Below are 22,848 nucleotides of genomic sequence, written 5' to 3'. Positions count from 1 at the left end.
AAGAACAGGAGGAGGAAGAGAGCAGGAAAGGGTTATTTCCTGAAGAGAGAACTAGGAGTAAATGTTGCCATGGTTACAACACTCTGGCAGCAATGACAACTACAATTGCACTTTTATCTTGACTTTTCATTCACTTTTCACTCTCAATGAATAATCCACCTGTCTTTAAGTTTATTCTTGATCTGACATCGTTTACCATATCATTAAGGCAGGTTAGTAACATGTGTGATGTACATTATAAGGAAAATATGTTCAAAATCTCAGACCACTATTGTAAAAAATACTGCAGTCTGGAGGAAAACACAAGTAGGTGTGAAGGGAAACATACAAAAGGCTAATAAGGGATCATGTTAAACTAAAATTAATATTAGAACTGTGTAAGGAAGATTAGTAGAAACAAATATAGATATAATCGAGAAATCCAAGTGGTCACAAATAAATTTCAGTCGTATAACATGGAGCGATTAAAAAAACAAATTGGACTGAACCAAAAACAAAAAGTACAGAATTACATGTTATGCGTCATTCTGACTGGATTTTTTTTAATTCTAGTTGTCATGACTCACACACACATCCAGCAACTGCAATGTCTGTGGAGGACTGAACATGCATGCAGGTTCTCTGAAACAAACAACAGTTTCACAGTGAACTGTGCGTGTGTGTCTGTGTGTTGTTGAGGTTAAGCCCTCCCTAGCCTGTTCCTGCTCCCATACAACGTGCCCTGAGCTGCTTTATAAAGATTTATGCAAGGGAGTTAGCCTGAGCTTACAGTATGTGCTGTGTGTGAGTAAGTATGCGTGTACGAGAGTGTGTCCAGCCATGTGCCTGGGCATGTGTCTGTGCTTCTGTTGCAGTGTGTGTGTAAATCACACACTACACTTTGTGCATCTCTGCCTCATTAACTTTCAGCTAAATGTGACAGTAACAGCTATTGTCTGATTTAACAATCTTGCAGTATGTGTGTGAAAATGAGAAAAAAGCAAGCAGAGTCAAGCACAACGAGAAAACCACACACTAAATGAAAGATGCATAAGATCACATCACAAGCTTAAAGCAAGGCCCGACACTTAGACAATCATGCAGACAAACATGTCACTTGACTGGACGGATACAATGCGTCATTCAAAACTTGAACGAGCACTCATTTAACAACCAACGCCCCACAACCAACACAGTCACAACAGCATGGCTTAACATCACAAAATCTGTCAAAATATTGAGACCTACAGAGTGGAAATTAAGCTGGAAAAGGTATATAATATATCCATGATTATATTTTACCTCGTCTCCTGCTATAATTCCTGGCTGCATGTGGAATAAGAACAAATCAAAGAAGAGGATGATTATAAAAGATGCATAATACACCAATAAAAGTGCTTCAAGACAATGCAGAGATGTTCCATTGTCCACTGTGAATGTTAACCAGGCTTTTGAATTGTCACCAGACTACTTTACTGACACTACACTATAAAATTAAAGCACAATTTCAATCCTTTTTATAGTTAAAAGTCTACAATTAAAAAGGTCTGTATACACTGGCTAAATATTTGTGAACACTTATCCAGTTCACTCAGCATGAATAAAAAGCACAACTGTGTATTATCATGTGTAACATTGGAGACACATTTACCTGCCTTCTAATTACACCGATCATAGAAACGGGAAAAGGAGAAGGGGTAAAAGGTGTCCAAGGACTGAACCTTGAGGTGAAGTAATTAGGGATAGTGATAAGATAGTAAGATAGCCTAGCTTCAGTCAGTAAACCAAGATATGAGTCCTGCTTTAAAGAGTGATGTTTCATATTTTAAATAATTCTGTTGAAAATTATAAAGCAATCTACACCACCTCACAGAGTTTGTGAATGTAAAATTACCCCAAACAGTCACACGGAAATCTATTCTATAACCTATTTAACAGGTGCAAAGCCCACAATGCAGTTCAGTGTCATGTGTGTGCACAAGACGATGCTCTTTTTACTCATTTCATTTAACGCGCTCACTGGGAAATAATGTTTCTTTGCACAGAGCTGAAGTGAAACAAATTAAAATGTGGACACTGGAGAGATTGAAACATCGACCCATCTAAAACTGTAAGAACATGGAGAGAGGATGAAGAAGTGGCCAGAACACACAAGCAATAATCCTCGGCTCCCTCAGCGGACTTTCCAACCCAGATGGACATTAACTCTGGGGGGAAGGTCAAAGAAAGCTAGAAAGAGAAGAGAGAGAAAGAGAGACAAACAGGAAAGCAGATTGAAAGAGAGCAGAGAGTGCTATAAAAAGGTGTGTGTGTGTGTGTGTGTGTGTGTGTGTGTGTGTGTGTGTGTGTGTGTGTGTGTGTGTGACAGAAAGAGAGAAAAATACATTGGAAGAGATGGAGAAGCAAGCTGATAAAAAGCTGCGTGGTGGTGAGAGAAAATGAGAGTGAGCGAGAGAGATCAAGAGAATGAGGAATGCAATCTGTGTACGCTTAGAAGACAAAAAGAATGAGAGAGAGAGAGAGAGAGAGAGAGAGAGAGAGAGAGAGAGAGAGAGAGAGAGAGAGAGAGAGAGAGAGAGAGAGAGAGATCTGGTGTGCAACCTCTGAATCCTGCCTATCCGCTGGCACCATCTGTCTCAGGGCTTGATGGCAGCTCCTGACCATGTGATCTCACCATGTGACCCAACGATCTTGTGAAGAAACTACTGGCCCTTCTCCTGTTTTACATCCTGGCCCAAGACCAGAAGGCAAAAGCTACAACAACACAATTACACAATGATAAAAGGGAAGGAGAGGGTCCAAGGGTAAAGGAGAGGTAGCTGAATATAAAACTGCTTTTGTGGAAACTGCAGCATGTCAGAGGGACCACTGGAGAGAGGCATAGTTATTTATATAGAGTTTAAAAAGGTATTATTTTCTTCTGTGCAATGGGACCAAATGAGGAAACTACAGAAATTAAATTAAATATATTTATAGTATTTTCCAGGAGCACATTAATCCAATCATAAAACCCTATACTCAGAGATGTAATTTACAGGACAAGAACGTCTTCGTACTAGGAGCTGACATAGATTTAGCTAGAGCCCTCCTAAGGCCATTATTTCTAAGTCATTCTCTTCTTCATTCATCTTTTTATTTCCTGGTGTCAAAAAACACTATGTCCTCTATCCACCTATCCTCTTTAATTCCCCTCTCCATCTATCTATTTATTTAAGGGACTACATGAAAGATCAATAACAGAAATGGATTTACTTTAAAAGTGGGCGAGTGTGGCCATTTTTTTTTCATGTTGACATTTACAAAGCAGAAGGGCACTGAGGAGGGACACAATACTTTTTTGGTTGGATTCAATCCCAGGCCAGCAAGGGCACACGAAGCTTCAAAGTCACCAGACACAAACAATCAAGGTTATCTCACACCTTTTCACACCTTTAAACTATCTCCACTCGCAGTATTTAGTGTCACCTACATGGAGGTTTAACAATGAAAACCGAGTGAATCATACTAAATATATATCCACTGGGTGCATATTTTCAGATTAATAAGTGATTTTAACTGATATTCAAGGACAACGCCATACAGATTGACATTATCGACTTGTGTTTTCAAGGACATAATTTTTCATTTAGTTAGTGGGCCCTGGAAAACCGGAAGTAGGTTGCCATACGTACCATTGAGTGGCAGGGGGTTGTCCCCTCCTGGATGAGGGAACCCCAGACGACCTGCACAGGGTGGCACAAAACAGAAATATTTAAATATGAATAAATGTGACACAGAGATAAAATCTATAAGTTCTGACATTACTCCTGTCGGTCTTTCTACAAACTAATATATCAGGCAGGTTTTTTATGCTATTATTTATTACTCTACATAAAAATCTCTACATTTCAGGAGAAATGAAAAGATGAAAATAGAACAGGAATTTCAATTTTGATGATTGTATAGCCTTCAAATCCCTCCCCTGAGGCTTTTTGAATGAATGGAGCGATCAGTGTTAAATCTTCTTTTTGGTGTTTATGGCCTATTTTGAGATTTTACAGAAACATGTCTGTGATTAAGTACAAATCACAAAACAGCAAACCCATAAATTATAGACAAACCATCAGACAATAGCACCACTACCAGTTAAGATGGCTGTGACCATGATAGTGGTCTTAATTACTACAACATTTACTTAATCGATGGGTAATATTTGAACAATTCTGCACACAGTGCAGGACATATTCAAAGTGAACGGGCATGATTTTGGTTTGAAAATTGTGTTGATTTGTACAGAAGAACATATCAAACACTGGGTGTTTCAGACAGTTCTTTAATAGAGTACATACAGGCCGTGGCTATAACAGATATGAGCACACTGAGTGTTGCTTCCACATCAATCTCATTACAGACTACATCTGTGGGACACCAACCATCTCTCTCCCTCTCATCGACCTCCATTTCCCTATGTGTGCCTCTCTCTCTCTCTCCGAGCCTCATATCATACATTTTACATTGAGCCATTTGACAGGCCTGTCTCACACGCACACACGCCTGCACCCACACAAATACGTGTTATGATGCCAAACAAGCTTCAAAGTTATGCAAGGCCCGCTTGCTGCAGAGGGATAATGAGATGAAAGAGCTGAAATAGTACAACCATTGTTGTATGGGTATGGACCGCCCTGTGATTGGTGCATTCCGATGCCTCAGTCACATGGAAATCTGGTGGCCCCTCCCCCACGCCTCGCCTATTGAGCCCCACAGTGTTCAGTAGATGTGGTGCATAAAACAGAACTAGGGCTCACAGACCACAGAAACCAGGACGGACCACCCGTGGCCTCGGCTGCTACAACACTAACACTATACATACCATACTCTAGATTCCCATATATTCAAGCACATTCATCAAAGTCTAGACATTATTAGCATCAGAATACAAGTTCAAACTGTCAGTCATATAAAAAAAAAAAAAAAACAGCGGTGCCAACCACAATCAGGGTACGCACGCAAGCTCAATTCCTATAGGCTGCACTGCAGAATTCAACATTTATCTCCTTCAGTAATTTAGCAAAGTAATACATGTGCCAATAAGTGCACCACCCAAAATCAAAGTCCATCTGAGCACAACCCATCATATTGGATATTGAGAGCTTTTTATAGTCTCTGAGGAGCAAGTGTTGCAAACACATAAGCACATCCCTGTGTGTTGGCAGGGTTGTGTGTGCCCGCTCTGTGAACCTTATTTGCATGCTGCTGGCTGCCTACATGTACAGCACAGTAATAGTTAAAGCACACGCATGCACGAGCACACACAAGACAGTGGTGTGTGTGTGTGTGTGTGTGTGTGTGTGTGTGTGTGTGTGTGTGTGTGTGTGTGTTTTTGTGTGTGTGAGAGTGTGTATGTGTGTGTGGTGGCTGAACAGAGAGATCCTTTCTGTCAGTCAGGACAATGCTGGAAGCAATTCAAAGCCACTTCTACTGTAGACATTTTGCCTCGCCTGTTCCCTGGCTTCATCGCTCTCACTTTGTTCAATATGTTCGGCTGGAATGAGAAATTTGTGCTATGATTATGTGTATCTAAACGTGCTTGTGTCTGCACGCTGTCTGTGTTTATTATATTTGTGTGTGCATACATGTTATGTGTGTGACAGAGAGCAGGGGAGAGCAAGGGAGAGCAAGAGACAGTTGGCCTGGAGAAGAGTCAGCGCTCAAAGAAAATGTGCTGTAATTATGTTTTTCTTTTTACTTTGCTGTGAGGGAAAAGGAAAGGACTCACTTAAGTCACTGCTACATTGGCACGGCGCTGTACAAGCCCGGACTATAATTATGAAAACAAGGAATAAATAGAATAATATTTTGTAGCAGGCCAAGGGCTACAAAACAAAAGATAAAGAATAGGAGATACGGTGTGATGGATCATGTGAAAGCAGTATAGAATGGGGTATTGTACGAGAACAAATCTGAAGAGAACGGCTGAAGAAAGATGGAGAAAAAGGAGGTCAAATGAGAGTAGTGAGAAGAAAGATAAACAGAATGAAATAGAAAAGATAGATTAATTTGCGGGATCACGAATAAGCACTGTCAGACAAGTATATTTTTCATCAACAAAAGACAGAACAGAGAACACAAATGGACAATCATATACAACTCTAATAGGAAGTTGGGGTTAACATTACTTCTGCTAAACTATATTTAATGTCATCATAATTTCAAAATGGTTTGATTTCTAATAAAGCAGAAGATTAGGGCTCTCAATTTAGAAGGAAAAAAAAAACTTGTTTTGTCTTCTGGTGCCAAGCTCTTGGATCTAACAGTCGCAGGAATCTGTGCCAGCATGGCTGGAGCTAAGACACCGAAACGTGGCTAATGAGGTAACCTTTCAGTCCTCCTCTCTTAATATTGAGGGAAGATTTACTTTGGTTTGACAGCAGAACATTAGATCACAGCTGGATGTGGCTGAGCCCAGTGGGTGTGAGGCTGAAATAAATACAAGGTGATAGTGAAGTGTCTGCAGCTCTCAGTTTTCACTCATCTTGTTATTCTGGTAGTGAAACTGGTATGTATGTGTGTTATACATGGCTGCACCTTTTTTTCTAGCATTGCTGGCAGTACATATATATATATATATATATATATATATATATATATTCATATATTGCATGTACTATATTTGTTTTTCACTTTCTCCACAGTAACACTTAAATGTTCAAAACAGAAAATGTTAACATTTTCTTTGTCAATAGACATACTGTACGCACAGACAAGAAAAGAAAAACAACATCTTGTCACTGCCATTATAAGATCCAAGTTAATCAATTTCTGTTACTTGGACCGCAATGACCCACAGAAAATAAAGATGGTTATGTAGCATTATCTATCATTATCTAGTATTAAGCCTTGTGGTGTGATAAAAAACTATATGCGGCTGACAACTTGAACTCTGGTCTATAACCAATCAAGCCCCAGTGTTTCCTTTCAAAGGCATTTTCCTTTCAAACAATGATCACTACCAGAACTACACCTACAAGCTACTCCCCCTCCACCAATTGCTAAAATTGGCCAGTCCTTTTTGTTAGCTAGGCACTCCCTATCTATAATTACTGTCAGTTACACCCTCTGAAACAATAAACAACACCGGCTACCTGCTGTACTCAATAACCCATTTCTAGGTTACCATTGACCAGTGTTGCCTAACACCATTCAGCCAATAACGGACATTGGCTAGTCTCAATTAATCAATAACCGAAGTCAGTTGGTGTCCACTTTTTAATCGATGATTCTCTTTTTCAGGTAATTACAAGTGTCTGCTGCTCATACTTTAAAAATGTTGCTAGAATATCACTCGCTTGCCAGTTTATGAACTAACACCAGTTAGGTGTACCAATTCCTATCATTTTGTCCATCCCATTTATATCAATAAGGGTGGATAAATAAAAGAAACACCTGTCAGTATAATACTATACAGTTCAACAGCACCACAAACTACCTCCTCCAAAATGATCACAGTTTCAACAACTGAACATTATAACATTCATGAAGGTAGGATTTACTGCAGGACTGTTGTATCAGACTGCATTAGTTTTAGCAAGGTATACAGTATAACTGTGTTTACACCTGTGTGTAACAATGCACGACAGTAATCCGGTAAGACCGGGAATACAAGGAATACAGGGATTTACATTGACCCGGAACTGGAACAGACTAAAATCTCTTGAACACCTATAGCCGTCAGTTTATAAGCACTGTTTGCTAACAAGCCAAAGGTTTCCTTTTTACACTTTTTAATGGCAAATAGTGGAAAACATGTTAATTCAGATTTGACTCGACATTTACAGATAAACAACCACAACTTCACACTAGACTGCAGCTGTGATCATTAGAAACGAATGATGGCCAACAGCATCAGTTCAGATCAGTGGGAGTCTTTCCATCTCTCTCACAAATCCCCTCTTAAATACAAAGCCTAAGCCTCCATCAGCCCGGAATTCTCTATGCACCTCCTTCTCAAAATGCATGAGAAAGAGGTCATATGCACACAAAAAACATTTCTTTTGTGGTTTCATTTTTAAAATTCAAAGTGGGAAAGAAAGAAAAGGAAAAAGAACACAGACTTGTGAGCGAACTGCTACACAGGCTAACCTTCTCTTATTATTGCTCATCAAAAGAAGACAAAATGTCTAGTTGTCTGACCTGTGGAGGAAGTGAAACTTCTCTGCTGAGAATTCAGGCGTTAAATTGTGAATAAAGTGCGAGTGCGAGCACTTATCTGCTCTACATTGAAATGTAATGCTCCTCCGAGATGCTTGGCCGGTGATACAATCATACCTTTATTGCATATGTTTAATGTTAATCTATGAAAGAGCAGAGTCGATTTACATTGAATTCTATTCTATGCCATAATACTACATTTTAAGTGAGGTGATATATGCCATGGATAAATATTGTGCGCTAGCCATGTACTCGCCAAACAATAAGTGCACCCATAGTATTGATAAGCATGTGGTAATTATATCGGGAAACTATAGACTATTTCTTCTACCTGCGCATTACACATGTGCTAAAAATACACTGAGTATTGCTGGTTGTCTGCTTAGTGTTTCATGTTTCTGATTGACATTGGACATCTTCACCTTTCAGGGTGTCCTGCTCAGCCCTCATGATGTCGATCAGGGAGCTCTCCAGCGTGTTCATGTTGAAGCTGTCGAATGACCTGGTGCGTTCCTAAAGAGAGGAGAGAAAGGAGTGAAACACCATTTACTTTTTTCTGCTTCAGAGCCGTGAACAGTCTTCACAGTTGACGACTGTGCAGGGAGCAACTTGAACAATTACATTTATCTTTATCTTTTGATGTAACATTGCCTCAATTAACCCAAGCTGGCCAAAGAGCTCTCACACACACAAGAAGGAGAGAGAGCATTCTGCTAAATTTACACAAGAAAATATACTGTTTTGCCATTCCAACTGCTTCACACTCTAAACAAAGCTTGAACATTCGTGACCAAGGCAAGCTATTAATAACTAGAATTACCACCTCGAGCTTGTATGCCTCCGCCAACCAGTCAAGTTGCCATTTACGTCCATGTCTGTCCAGACTCATATAATTAAGTGTGTTTTTTTGCGAAAAATTTAAGTTTCCGTGTCACCATATTGACATGTATGATTCCAGTGAATCATTTCAAGTGAGAAACACGCCATCTTCACTTTGAAAGAATTTTTACAGAGGACGAGAGCTTTGTCACATGGTGCAACAATCACCTGGTGTTCAATATCAGCGAGACAAACAAGCTTGTTGTGGACTACAATGTTTTAAATATGGAAAAATGGATGCAAAGAAGCTACAAATTTGAAAACACAAAGGTTCACACACAGCTTTAACCCAGGAGCACAGAGGTGGGACCTAAGATTAGAGTCACCAATTCAGTATCGACCAAATGTAACATATGGTCACTATCTCCCCTTCTGTTCCTGAGTTATGGCGTTGAATAATGGCCAGAAATGTGTTTATGCAGAACACTGTGATGTCACAGTGACGCTGACCACCAAATTTTAATCAATTAATCCTTGTGTCAAGTGGACGTTTGTGCCAAATGTAATGAAATTCCCTCCAGGCGTTCCTGAGATACCACGTTCACAAGAATGAAATAGATGGACAGATTGACAACCCGCCACCAAACAGGAGCTCAAAAACACCCTCAGAGATATCTCTACATGACACAGGTATGTGAAGCCTTTGAGTAACACAAGGATCTTTATAATACACTCCTTTGTTGATTAAATAAAATCTTTCAGTTCCTTTTGTCTTATTTCTAACCACAGTTCCCCTCTTCATGAGGTTATTGTGCGTTTAACAGCTGCATTATTTGCAAAGTTAACTGAATAGCTAACCAAGCTGTAAACTCACTCATTCAGGGAGGCAGCATAATGAAAGTCAACAGTAAAACAAGCAGTACGACCAAGCAGGAGCTGAGCCAATTCTTGAGAGACAGCTTTGTCACCTACAACAAGGGCATCCTTGGCATGCCAACCATACTGGAAATATTTGTATTCACAGACAACATGTGTAAACACACACACACACACACACACACACCCATTCAATGTGTACACATAAAATATGCGAACACAGCGAAAACATGTGCCCATGCACAAACACAGACACGCACACACATACAGTACTCCAAGTGTCGTGCTGATAAGGCTTCTGTCTTGCCTCCACCTCCCCCAAACAAAATATGCAGCCTCTGACAACAACTTGATAACAAACTGATAAACTCTATGTCTTCTATCCAAAATAACCACAACACTGGCAGACAATGCTGCTGAAGACTTTAATATGAAATTCATCCTTCTTTTTTTACATTTACAGTTGGTGTCAAAGGTCTCACGTCCCCACAGCATCACACAGTTGTCTTATTCCTTCCTCTGTCTCTTCCCCTGTTTTTACTCCAATCCATGCCACCATAAAAGTGGAAATACCTTAAAAAAGATTTCTATTCCTTGTTTATGCGTCAGAGATCTCACATTGTACAGAGCAAGTGACTCTTCTGGCTACAAGTTGTTGTCCAATAAGCTGCACATCATGACTAAAATGCTTAGTCACAGTTTTTTGGTCACGACTGAAATAAACTCTTTTGTTCCCATTTTTCCTGCATCAGTATCTATTGTATCAACTTGTTGGTTATTTTAAAGTAAAGCTTTAAAAAAAACATAATGAAATATGTAAATAATAACTACATATATAATTGTAGAAACTATCATTTGACTATTTGTAGAGATACTGTCAAAACAATACAAAATAGCCTTTTACGTAAACACAGTGCAGTAGATATGCAGTAAATATATGCACTTTGTAAAGCACACAAGAGCAATTTAACACCAGTAAAAATAGGTACACAAGATCGGGAGAAAAAGAGCCTGCCAGACTATAAAGATTCATGCTTGTGAAACATCTTGAGTTCAGGTTTTTGCTACAAGATTTAAGTCTGAAAAGGATCCACTTAAGAGTTGACTGAGGTTGACACGATGCTGACGGTCCAATCTGGGAACCATGAGTTTTTAGATGATGACACAACTCACACCCTCTTAAAACTTAGCAGCTGAATTTGGTGCATTTAAATAGCTGCCATGTTTTTCCAAATTTAACAAATCAGAAGAAAACGCCAGGGTCAGCCCAGCAAGTGGTGCGTTCATCCAGTCTGGTGTAGCAACAGTTGACATTGAGGTCTGATTGAAAAAGAGGGTTGTCGTTTGTCCTTTTTACAGCCTACTTGAAATCCTCTTAAGCAAATACCACGTGAAAAGTGACAGCTGTGGGGTGATGCTGACAATATTAACATTAAACAATAGGAACAAAGCATGACATTGCGTGAAAGCATGCTAATTAAAGTAACCTGTGAGAAGTCAAAAGAAAACGTACACCTCAACTCTCCTGAGAAGTCTGAAAAGTATCGAAAAGTTCCTCACATCAACACTGCGTGATCAGCTCTGCCCTCAACTTGACTGATAATGGCCAGACCTTGCACAACAAGAATTACCCAATGTGTCAACCTGTAGGTAATCTATCTGTACAGTCACTCTTTCCACTTTGTCTTTCCAACAAATGCATCTAGGCCTAACCTCTCTAGTATGTTCTCTTTTATCCAGTAACCAGGTCAAACCCTGGGCCAATGTCTGTGGAGAAAAAAAATACCTTGGAAAGAAAAGCTCATAGCATACCACGATTTACCATGAACTCCACAGGGGTCAAATGCTAACGGGTTCACAAAAACAGACCTGGCTCCGTGAACCATATGACCAGGGGCAGGCAACTCACTTTTTCATCTTCCTATCTGGTGTCTGCAGTGGCTCTGAAAAAAACTCAATAGCTACTTTTACTATCTGATCAGCCAAAAAGCGTGGTTGGATGTCTGCCACACTGGCTGGTGAAACAGCCAAATTTCCCAGCTGTAGCCAAAATCTTACCACCATTCTGGCTGGTGTAGATTTCACTGACTGGAGGAACATACTAAAACAGAGATGACATGGTAAGGAGAACACACCCAGTGCACACTCTCTCCCTCAAAACAAATATCAACACGGGGATATAGGCCAGACTATGTCGACTATTTTCTCATATCCGTCTCAGTATCTTATGTGGACTTAGGGCTATTGCTTTAGGTCAAATAAAACAAACATTCAAAAGACAGGGGAAGCAGAAACAAGTCACGGACTGGTTATTACGGAAGTATACACAACTAGTAAAGTATATCCTAACACAGACAAGCACACAAATACAAGACAAACATAGATAGGTAGTAGCAAAGTGAAATATTTCTGGGATCTGCTGCATTTCTAAAGTTTATGGTATTTCTGTATAAGACAATTATAGTTGAGCAGAAGGAATCCCTGTTTTTGTGCTTCAAAAATGATTATTCTTTCTTGGACCATCTCCTTGTTACAGTTATATTTTGACCGCTGTACTACCGCATGGTAATCCTATTATATAGTTTCAGGAGAATAGGAATTCATTTTGTGGCCGAGGTGGACTCAGTATGGCGGACTAAGGCCTGGCTGGTGCTCTGCAGTTGCTAAGCATTAGCCTGGAGAGGTGCAGACGGTGATTAATCATCAGATTCGTGCATCCTTCTCTCTCTCAACAACTGGCCAGCTGACCAGCAAAGTACTCATCCCTGACAGATTGCAGGGCGTGCACAGATACACAAACACACACAATCATGGTCACTTGTCTCATCCACACATACACACAGACATATATGTAGATTACCTGCAAGCAAGACACACAAATTACAGTGCATGTCGTGTATTTATGAAAGCTTGCTCACGCTAACCCAAGGCTTTAGGTATAAACATAGAAGACAGGACATACTCTATTATTTGCAGGCAATAGTGAAATTTAGTCAAGTGTAGCTGGATTTCAACAGAACCAATATAATAAGCATGATGCAGTCTGGTTCAAGCTAGATGGATTTAAAAGGCAAGACACACCCACTTTCTACCATGACTGTGCTACACTAGTTGCAAATGCAAAATCAAATTGGAAATCATCAAACGTGTGTCCTCAGTGGATCAGAGATATTTGTCTCTTCTTATAAAAAAGGGCAAGACCTTCAGAAAATGATCTCATATGAACAGCTCATCTATGACAAAATAATACTGTGATTAGTTGGGACCAGTAATATGATGAGACTAACTGCTTCACCTATACAGTAGATGCTAATTTGCCACATAAGCAATGATACCTTATTAAAGGCTAATATGGGTGAGTCTGCTATAAAATAACAAGATAAACTTAATGTTAAGTGAAGCACACATCAATCATTTGAAGCACATACCACACACTGACTAGGTCATACTGACAATAGCAGTAGTCAAGGTATAGTTGCCAAAATGTACCTATTCAACCGTGATCAAATTGCCGGTTTTCGTCACCACCAATGTGCCAGTTCACATTGGAAACAACAGCGATTTTGACACGCCGTTGGTGTGTGTTCTAGCCCATTCTGCCAGTACAGTCTAACATCAGCTGCATCTTGAGCAGAGATCACTCCGAATAACCAGCAGAACTTTGCTGCCTTGGTACCATGGCAAATTAAGGGAAATTAATAACATTAGCTACAGCATCCCAGCTTGCTTATTTCACATACCTTAGGTCATTGCCAACAGCTGTCACACATCAGAGATAGATGATGGTATTGGGCATCTGTATAACCCTACCTAAACATTCACAAAATTAAACCTTTGAAAGCTGAATCTGATTAAGTGAAAATAAGCTTAAAATAACTAAGTGGACCAGATTGCTTGTAACAACATCCTCTCAATTCTAAATAGGTTTTAATCTTAAGCACCACAAAACAGACAGGGCAGCCACCATCAGATTCTGGTGACATGTAGGGTAGTACAGAATGATTAAATACATCATGCTGTGAGTGATTCATTCAAACATTATTCTTCCATGTCACCTGCCTGTTAATGAAAAATGAAAGTTGAGCGAGGGTGAAAGAGTGGAGAACTTAACATGGTAAGGGACATAAAAATAAATGGGTGGAATATGAGTTTTCAGGTTTAGAGATTATTCTTCCATCCACCTCACACTCACTGGTGGAGCCATTTTTTTCCTTTTTTGTGTGCTTCTAATCACATCCGTGAGACAACAGGCAGAGAGAGGAAGCCCAAAGCAAAGAAGGGAAGGGGAAAATGGCAGATGAAAGAAAGGGGATGATGGAGAGTGGGAAAGCGAGTAGTGAGGTAAGGCAAAGTAAAAAGAGAAGAAAGGAGGGCAGGAAAGGGAAGCAGGTTGAGCTTTTGATGCTTGCGATTATGTTTCTTCCTGGTCAAAGTATTTCAAAGACCTGCTATGACATTAAATACCCCCAACTGTCAAAAACAACCTATTATCCAGTGTTGGTTGAATGGTGTATGTATGTGTGCGTTTGGGGTGTAACAGGAGTGGAAGAACCAGGGGTTCCGGCAGTATTTGCACTGCTTGGAGATTAGACTGAACCGAGGCCTTTATTGTACGCAATGAGCTATGCTAAATACAATATGACACCTCCACATAGACTCGCCTTTCTCTTATTCCTTTGTTAAGACACATGTGCAGAAGACATAGGCCAGGGACTAATTAGGGCTCATGCACACACGGGCATGGGCACATACACACATGCACACAAGCTCACTTTCTTCCTGTTTCAGAGTGTCTGTCAAGGGTGTGAGAAGGGCACAATGAGGCTGTATGAGCAGCAGAGTTTTGTGCTTGCCAGCACAGCTCAGTCTGCTCATTAGTCGAAAAAAAAAAACATTTCTCTCATTTAACACCAATGTCACAAGGACCAGACTTAGTTGAAACTTCGACAGCTTAATGGCTCCGAGTGTTTGTTTGTAGACGTACATGCATGCAAAATAAAGAGTCTGCACACATCATGAATACACGAAGGAAGGCTATCTGAAAAGAATGAACTTCTTACTTCAAAGTAAACCTGTTAGCTTCAACAAGATCGTTCATGCCAAACAGGTACTGACAATCACTGCATACATTTTCCAACTGATACTTGCCTGAACACCTGTCACACTGATTAGATGGCCTTTCAAACAATCAAATGCTGAACAGAAGAAAAATGCTCAACAGTGAGGAGGGAGCTGTAACCAACAGTTACCCAAGTAGCTTACTGAGACAATATCCTGTCTTGGCTTACTCACCCCTCAGGCCCTGCAGGTCACTGGCCAAATTTACCAATCCGAATCAGCCCAGTACACCTGACACGGCAGCAGGCCTTTGACCTTGAATTTCACAGGCGAGGAATTAGGGAACAAGGAGATAAAGAATATTTGCTTTCCTCCCACAGTCCAAAGACATGCAGGTTAGGTTAATCGGCGACTCTAAATTGCCCGTTGAGTATACGCGTGTGAATGATTGTGTCTATGTGTCAGCCCTATGATTGACTGGCAACCTGTCCAGACTGTAGACATGGGACAATATGAAAATGTCAGCTCACGATTATCCTGGCAAAATAATTGCAATTCACAATAACCTTCAAAATATGCTTAAAACTCCTTACTCCTTACAATGGCACTGAAACATTGCATCACAGATAGGACACCTCAAATAGGTACCTCATCCCATTCTTTAGTTTGGAATCCATAGTATTTTCACACATTTGGTTTAACTTTTTATGTTGGAGATACAATGGGCAAGCCGAGCCCTCTGCCACGGTGACAGGCTCAAGATTTTGGAATAACTGGAAAGATGCAGGCTCTTGCATGTTAGCAGGTTAGAGAGCTTTTTCAAGTCACTCATGAGAATATTCATGATCATAGCTATAATTGAAATTCACCACAACAAACGTATATTTATATATTAAATGTGTTTTTAATCACAATATGAGATAATATTGTACATCGTCCCATTCCTACCAGAGTGTACCCTGCCCCATTTCAGCTGGGACCGGCTCCAGAACCCCCTCACGGGCATGTGTGTGTATATAGCTAATAAATGGATTAGAGGAAAGAAAGAGAACCATGGGAGAAGAAAAACGAAGGCAAGGAAGGTTTTCCTGGCATTTAAAAAAAGTACATGTTTCTGGTCTGAGGCTAGTTACAAGCTGACCAGTATACTAGCAGTTAGCAGCAGTGTGCCTGGCCTGGAGCCCATCCCCAAATTCTAAAGCTGCTCTAATACAGCAGCGGCCCTGCCTGCTGCAGCAACAGCCACAGAACATTTTCTCCCTCTGTGTGCCATGGTGTTGTACACCACTTTGGATAAAATATCCACCAAATGCCATACAGCCTGGCTCTCAAATTGCATCTACACATTTGCTCATACACACAAATGAATGTCATGGCTCAAGGCAATCACAGGATAATGCCAAACTCCATGAAAATGGGCAGAGCGAAGGATCGTTGCTATAGCAGCTAGCTGTTGTAACATACCTGGCCAGTGGCATATTCCATAATGTGTGTTCCGATCCACCGAATAGCATCTAACTGCAAATGTTACAGTAGTGCTACATTATGGGAGTCAACCACTTGCTTTTGTCTCTGTAGAGTTATGTGTTACAATCACATCTAATCCAAAAGGGTACAAAGAAACACTACGCACTAACTTTTGATTGTACACAGGCAGAACAATGGGAATTCTAAAGCAAAAGCCACTGATCTTTCATCTGTGGTGTTGGTGTTAAAATGTAGATTATGTGAGGCAGTTAGAGAAAGCTTACAGTGAAACATTGTGACAACAGTTCCTCATGGGGTCTGTTTAGCTCAGAGTTACAGGAGCTACGGTATTTCAATTACCAAAGGTGGGGGTGCATTGTGTAAGGCAACATGTGTCATCAGTCATCTGAACAGTGCACAATTTCAACAAGCATAACGTTAAGTACAGTTTACAAAAAAAAAACTATTGTTCTATTGGTTTTGGTTAGAGCAATTCTTCAGCAAAGGCAATAAAATGGGAGTGAATGAAAAGACAATGGCCTAATGGCCTATACATCTTAAAGATTGAACTACACTGAGAAGGCCTCCGACGAATAAACTTGACACCTGGTTGCCTGTGTAATAATTAAACAGTGGTTTCTATAGTGACATTTTCAACGCTGCAACGTGATCTATACGATCACACCGAAAAGACACATTCTCCAATTCATATACAGGGGATGGAACAATACTGTCAGCTTATGGTTCAGAAAAATACAAGATATATGGCACATAAACACCTTATTTTGAACAATATAGGCATATGAGGTGAATGCTTCCGAGCAATTCCATTATGCAACTAAATATTTAGAAGTGGAAGATGTGAACATAGGCAAAATGATACAGATCTGTATTTAGCAGCTCGAAGTGAGGCAAAAGGCAATCTGGTGGAGCAAATATTTACAATTTACAATTATGCTGTACTACTCCCTAAATGCATAAATAGGAGAGCAGAAAGGAGACGTTCTGGAGAAAAAGCAGAATTCTTAGTATGTTCTGAAATCCATTGTCACAGCAAATATATCTACTCTCTACTCTAAATATTTTTTCTGCTTTATATTACCTCAAGTCCAATACTATGTCGTAGTAAGTCTTAATTTCTTGACAGCCATCTTCATGTGTTTTTCTAAACTATCAATTACTTGTTCCTTGTTAAAGGGTTATACTTAAATAATCAGTCAGTCACCCTCTCACACACACACACACACACACACACACACACACACACACACACACACACCACACCCCACACACACACACACACAGTAAGGCAGCTCTGTGCCCATCCTCCATCTGCCCTTGCAGTATCAAGAGGTCAGGAGGACAATGCTACTTTGGCTGATCTGATTCAACCACAAGGGAGAGCAACATACTGCCGCTACAGTAATGCTAGCTTTAGCTTAAATCTGTAACAGAAGGGACTCTCCACAGCTCAAAATGGATGCACAATCACAGTTCAGAGGACAGAGAATCCGCTAACAGAGCTAGGTACTAGTTCCATTTTTTTTTTATGTAGCATCTAAAAAAAACATTTATTGTTGCTAAGTTGCAATTTTTTATTAAAATAAGCTGCTTTTGGAGTGGATCTTACCACAATATGACTCAAAATATTAACAAGGATTAGGCCCTAGTGAATTAGAACAGGTCAGATATGAACCCGACCTCATGACTACCAACAGCAATTAGGCTGTTAGCTAATGGTAAATAGCTGCTCAGTAGCAAGCTTTGCTACTTATTCAGCAAAAAACACCCAAGACATGTCAAGACATGTCAGAACAACGTCCTCACTGTTTGGCCTGTGGTGCACTGTGAGTCATTAATTGCACGTGGAGATGAGGAAAGACCTAGAAAGGTCACAGCAAGCATCACTTACTAAATTTTAAAATGAAGTAATTTGTTTGTTTGGAGGATTTTAATTCATTCCTGAAGAAAAATAGAGATTATGACTTGCTCTATGGATGGGCAAGGCCAAGAAAATGAAGTACCCCATCACTGGTGGTCTCTACGGCCAATTAGTAGTGCTGTTTGGCAGTTGACAGAGAGTTGAAACAACAAAGGGAAGCAATCATTCAGACAATGTTATACCATTTACTCCAACCAATATGACATTGGGAACCGATGGGAACCAAGTACTGACCAGAAGTTAATTTGAAAGATCAGAAGGGACAATGTCCAAAGGTAAGAAGGCAAAGGATGTGTGAAGCACTTAAAGAAAACCTTTCATCAGGCCTAGCTGGGCCTATAGCACCCCCGCCTCCCTGTAATGACCGACACAATCAATCATGAGCTAGATCAATAAAATGAATTTATCTCCATGCTCCCTTTACCTCTTTCCATCAATCCCATCGGCTGTTGTCTACATGTGATAATAGAATTATGTGAGCCATCTTCATTGTGTGTGGACCCGGCAATCAAAATTACACTATGAATAGGCTGGCATTTTGAAAACGAGTTGCTAGGTTATAGCAGCCATGACCTGGGTGATTAATAAAGCGGTAATCCTGGAAAAATCATTAGGCATTAGGCTCGGGCCATCAATCTACAGTATTACCTCCATTATTTATTTATTTTTTGTTTCTGGCCAGAATAAAATAAATCCCTGGAGGATGTGTGCTTGTTCACTGGTACATCTATATTTTTCCTTACATCTCGGTCTCTGTCAATCTTGGTGATCCATTCCTGTGATTGTTCTCCTCGTACCCTCTCTCGCATTCCCCCGATTTCCGTGTTCCTCTCCCCATCTTTTTCTCTACATCCATAATGCCTCCACCCCACACACCCCCCACTCCTCCCCTCCAGCCCCCCAGCTCATCTATGTGGCACACACCACTGCAGTGACAGAGCCACATTAGTCATCATCAGAGACATACAGCTGTGGAAGTACAGAACCCAACGACTGATTTCTAAGCTAACACAGTAACAAATTCATCATGTAAATCCACGCCCTCCCCCAATGTCTAAAAATAGCAGCTATACCACATAGTATAATAAAATTAACAGCCAACAGAAATAACATAAATTCTGCCAGCAAGCGGCCACTGCTGAAAAATATTACCACACAAAAGCATGAACACAGCACAATGTGTTGGTTAATAAATAAAATAGTATGCCCGAATTATTGCTAAATCATACAATGAGACTATCACAGGCAAACTGACCTGAAAGGGGAAGATGTTATCACTGCGGCCGACTCCATCATCCATCCAGGACTTGGGGTTGAAGCCTGCGGGACTGTTTCGAGGGTACTTCTGGGATGCCACGTGGTTGTTAGGAAAGGTCTTCTTCAGTGGAGAGATAGAGTTGATGGGGGTCATCCCGCCATTCAGCCCTCGGCGATAATCTCTGCCCTGAGACCCTCCCCAGCCGCCGCCACCGCTACCATAGCCTCCTCCGGGACTCCAGGAGGTGGAGGAGCCGGGAGAGGGAGAGGGGCTCTGGTAGCTGGCTGGACCCCAGGGGGACGGGGGCTTGTTCAGGCTGTTGGACAAGTGCGGCAACTGGCTGAAAGCCGGATTCCTGTGCGGAAAGGGCGGTGGAGGGTGTGGAGAGGCCGGGGAGCGCCGATGCTGCTGGTGTTGGTTGTGGGGGTGTTGGAAGTGGGGGTGTGGCGGGGGAGCTGGGTGGTGCTGGGACAAGGCCGCTGCCGGTCCGATCTGGGGGGAGAAGTTCCCACCAAAACCTGGACTGACGTGGTGTGAGAAGTTCTGGAAAAGCAGGGGCCCATTGTTGGCAGAGGCCGGGTTGAAGAAGCTGACGTCCTCATTGATGATGGTTGATGGCGCCGGTGGGATTGCAGTTGACCAGTTGTTGAAGCCAGTAAGTGATGACGAGGTTGTACTAGACTGGACTGGGCCAGTTCCCCCGAGACCAGACGTCTCCTGGTAATCAAAGCCCGTCAGGACAGGAGACTCAAGACGTAGCTGCTTCTCCTTTCCGTTACTTCCTTCAGACACCCCGCTGTCCGTCTTGGCTTCCTCTGACCGGGCTTTTTCCAGTTCTGAAATGATCCCACCACCACTTCCAACCTCCTGGTGACTCCCAGGGGACAACTGCTGCTGCTTTTCTTGCGTTTCTTGCATTTCCTGTTGCTGCTGTGCTTTGGGCTTCTCTGAGCCCCCCAGGATTTCGTCTTGCACGCTGTTGTGGGTGGCAGAGGCAGGGAAGAGCCAGGGAGAGCCTCCCGTGGTGCCATTCCCTGCGGCTGTGGTGCTGTTTATGAAAGCAGCAGGGCTCTGCGACACATTTTGGTGGTGGTGTGGGGGCTGCAGATGCGGGTGGATTCGGACCGGGAATGCAGACTTGTTGCCAGTGTTGTTTTGAACTAGGACTCCAAACCCGTAATCCCCCATTTGTTTTCTCCCCCCACACACAAATGCTATCCCGTGATCGTTTGGTCCTATTGAGAGAAGAGCACACAGGATGGCATGCACTGAGTTAGCAGTCAGTCCCTCTCATTCCACTATAGATCAAGGGATTTAGAAACAATTAGGTGATGGCCATAGACATTTTATACCGACATAAAAGATTTTTTTTTCCCCTCTCTATTGGGTCTGTTTTAGCCCCTCAGAGAATTCCTAGACATATGATCATCACACACGATGTCATGAATGAGCTTATTCTTGCACTGAACAACCTACCCTTATTACTCTGGGCTGTTGAAAAAAGCCAACCAGTTAACGTTACACCTTTAGCTAATTATAACCCCGTGACGTTGCCAGCTCGTAAGTCTACAGCTGAGCTGCTGGCAGCCACCAGTATAGCCAGAAACACTGCTGTGTCGAGCCGACACATTCTCCATTTGAGACGTTTTCCCCCAACGCAAACAACCCGACAGACAATTAATTACCCGCAGCATGACCTTAAAGAAAAGACAGTGGCATAAAATGTGAACTAACGTTGAAAATGTTGACAGTAAACCGACATAAGGAAAAGAAAAAGCAGTCGACCTTGTTTGACAGCTGTCAGGACTCCACGGAGAGTCCACCCTCAAAACTGATCCGATATAAGCGAAGTCATTCACTTTTCTTTTTTCTTTTTTATTTTTTTATTAAACTTTAATCGAACAGCGACCGATGAATAGTGTCACAAATCATTGTTCATTAACTACACGTACACACTCGAGGCAACAGTCGTCAACCAGACGTGTTAGCTAGCCGGCTAACCATTTTTTTTTTTTTTTTTTTTTCACCCGTTGCTAACGTTAGCAAGCTAGCTAGCGAGCTATTAACCGTTAGCACAAACGCTAGCTAGCCGGACAGCCTGAACACCGGGCGAATAAAATGTATGTTCACCTTCTGATCACCACCTTCGACCTCGGCGACGTCTCTGTCGAGATCCTTTTCCTCGGGGGTTGAGAGCGAGGCGGTGTCCTTGGAGGGAGGGGGGGAAACAAAAAATTAGTACGTCAGGCAAAGCTTTTAGAAGAGGCGATCAGAGAGCTGACTCGTACAGTGCAGTTTTTCCTTCTTCTTCTCCTTCTTCTTCTTCTCCTCTCTCTCTCTCTTTCTCTCTCTCTCTCTTCTCCTGACGTGTCCTGCCTGCTCAATGACACAGCTCTCTATCTGCTCTGCCTTCTAGTCTGGACTGTACAATCAAACAGCTTTGTTTAACGTGGCAATGTGTGAAATACACTCGGTTCTTCCACAAAGCCTTATTCGATCGGTTTCATTGTTCGTTGTTTGATTTCTGTATATTTCTCCTTTTTCTTTTTCTTTTCTTTTTTTTTTTTTTCCTTTCCCCCTACAGAGCCAGCCGATTCCTGTGTGCTTCTTGGCTGCCCCTCTCTCCTGGAACCGACCGTGGCCGAATGACAGCGAGAGATCAGCCGAGACACACTTCCGCTTCTAGCGCCACCCTCTCCGCCGCAGCCACGCCCCCCGAGAGCCACACCTCGATACGCGATTGGTCGAGCTGACCGGCAGCCTCGCCTAATATCTACAACACTGAGCGGCCGTGCACCAATAATACAGCCATGCTATCCATATAAGTACAGCCCACTGAGGTCAGGAATTATTAAAAATAAATAAATATAAAATTTTTTTTAAAAAAAATCCTCCCAGCACGGTCCTGTCCTTTCACGATGCAGCCGGTATCAGGTCGTGAGAACTGAGATACCCAACCCCCCCCCTTACTCCTCCTCCTCCTCCTCCTCCTCCCGCTCCTGCTCGAAAAAAGGATGCATCAGAAAAAAAGAGCATCCTTGGTCCAGGCTTTTTTGATCTCATGTCATTGTAAATGTGGAAATAAGACAGGAAGGTATGGCATCATTTCTGCAGCTGTTTTTGTTTGTCTGTTATTTTCTAGGTTAACTAAAATATTGATTATATATTTATACAATACCACATGCACCACATATTACACTCCATGTTCCATGTGATGCATTTACACATGCTTTTTTTTTTTGTAAAAAAATCTCTATTC

General features: G+C 41.6%; 1 protein-coding gene across 4 annotated transcripts in view; it reads right to left on the bottom strand.

Moving 5' to 3' along the window:
- cpeb4b (cytoplasmic polyadenylation element binding protein 4b) overlaps positions 1-22,260 on the bottom strand; it is a 31,274-nt gene extending 9,014 nt beyond the window's left edge. For 2 of the 4 annotated variants that reach the window (XM_051400361.1, XM_051400362.1), the window contains exons 1-5: positions 21,720-22,260; positions 19,587-20,824; positions 8,592-8,682; positions 3,651-3,701; positions 1,282-1,305 (exon numbers count right to left, since the gene is read on the bottom strand). In XM_051400361.1, coding sequence (XP_051256321.1) covers positions 1,282-1,305; positions 3,651-3,701; positions 8,592-8,682; positions 19,587-20,777 — 1,357 coding nt within the window. In that variant the 5' untranslated portion in view covers positions 20,778-20,824; positions 21,720-22,260. The remainder of the gene's footprint in view (positions 1-1,281; positions 1,306-3,650; positions 3,702-8,591; positions 8,683-19,586; positions 20,825-21,719) is intronic. The other 2 variants (XM_051400363.1, XM_051400364.1) reach the window with 2 other exon arrangements.
- Between the last annotated feature and the right edge of the window lie 588 nt (positions 22,261-22,848).

Source organism: Dicentrarchus labrax, unplaced genomic scaffold (assembly GCF_905237075.1).
Source record: "Dicentrarchus labrax unplaced genomic scaffold, dlabrax2021, whole genome shotgun sequence".
NCBI classification, from domain to species: Eukaryota; Metazoa; Chordata; class Actinopteri; family Moronidae; genus Dicentrarchus; species Dicentrarchus labrax.
The sequence above is the reverse complement of the archived record's forward strand: the minus strand, read 5'-3'. Positions and strand labels throughout refer to the sequence as shown.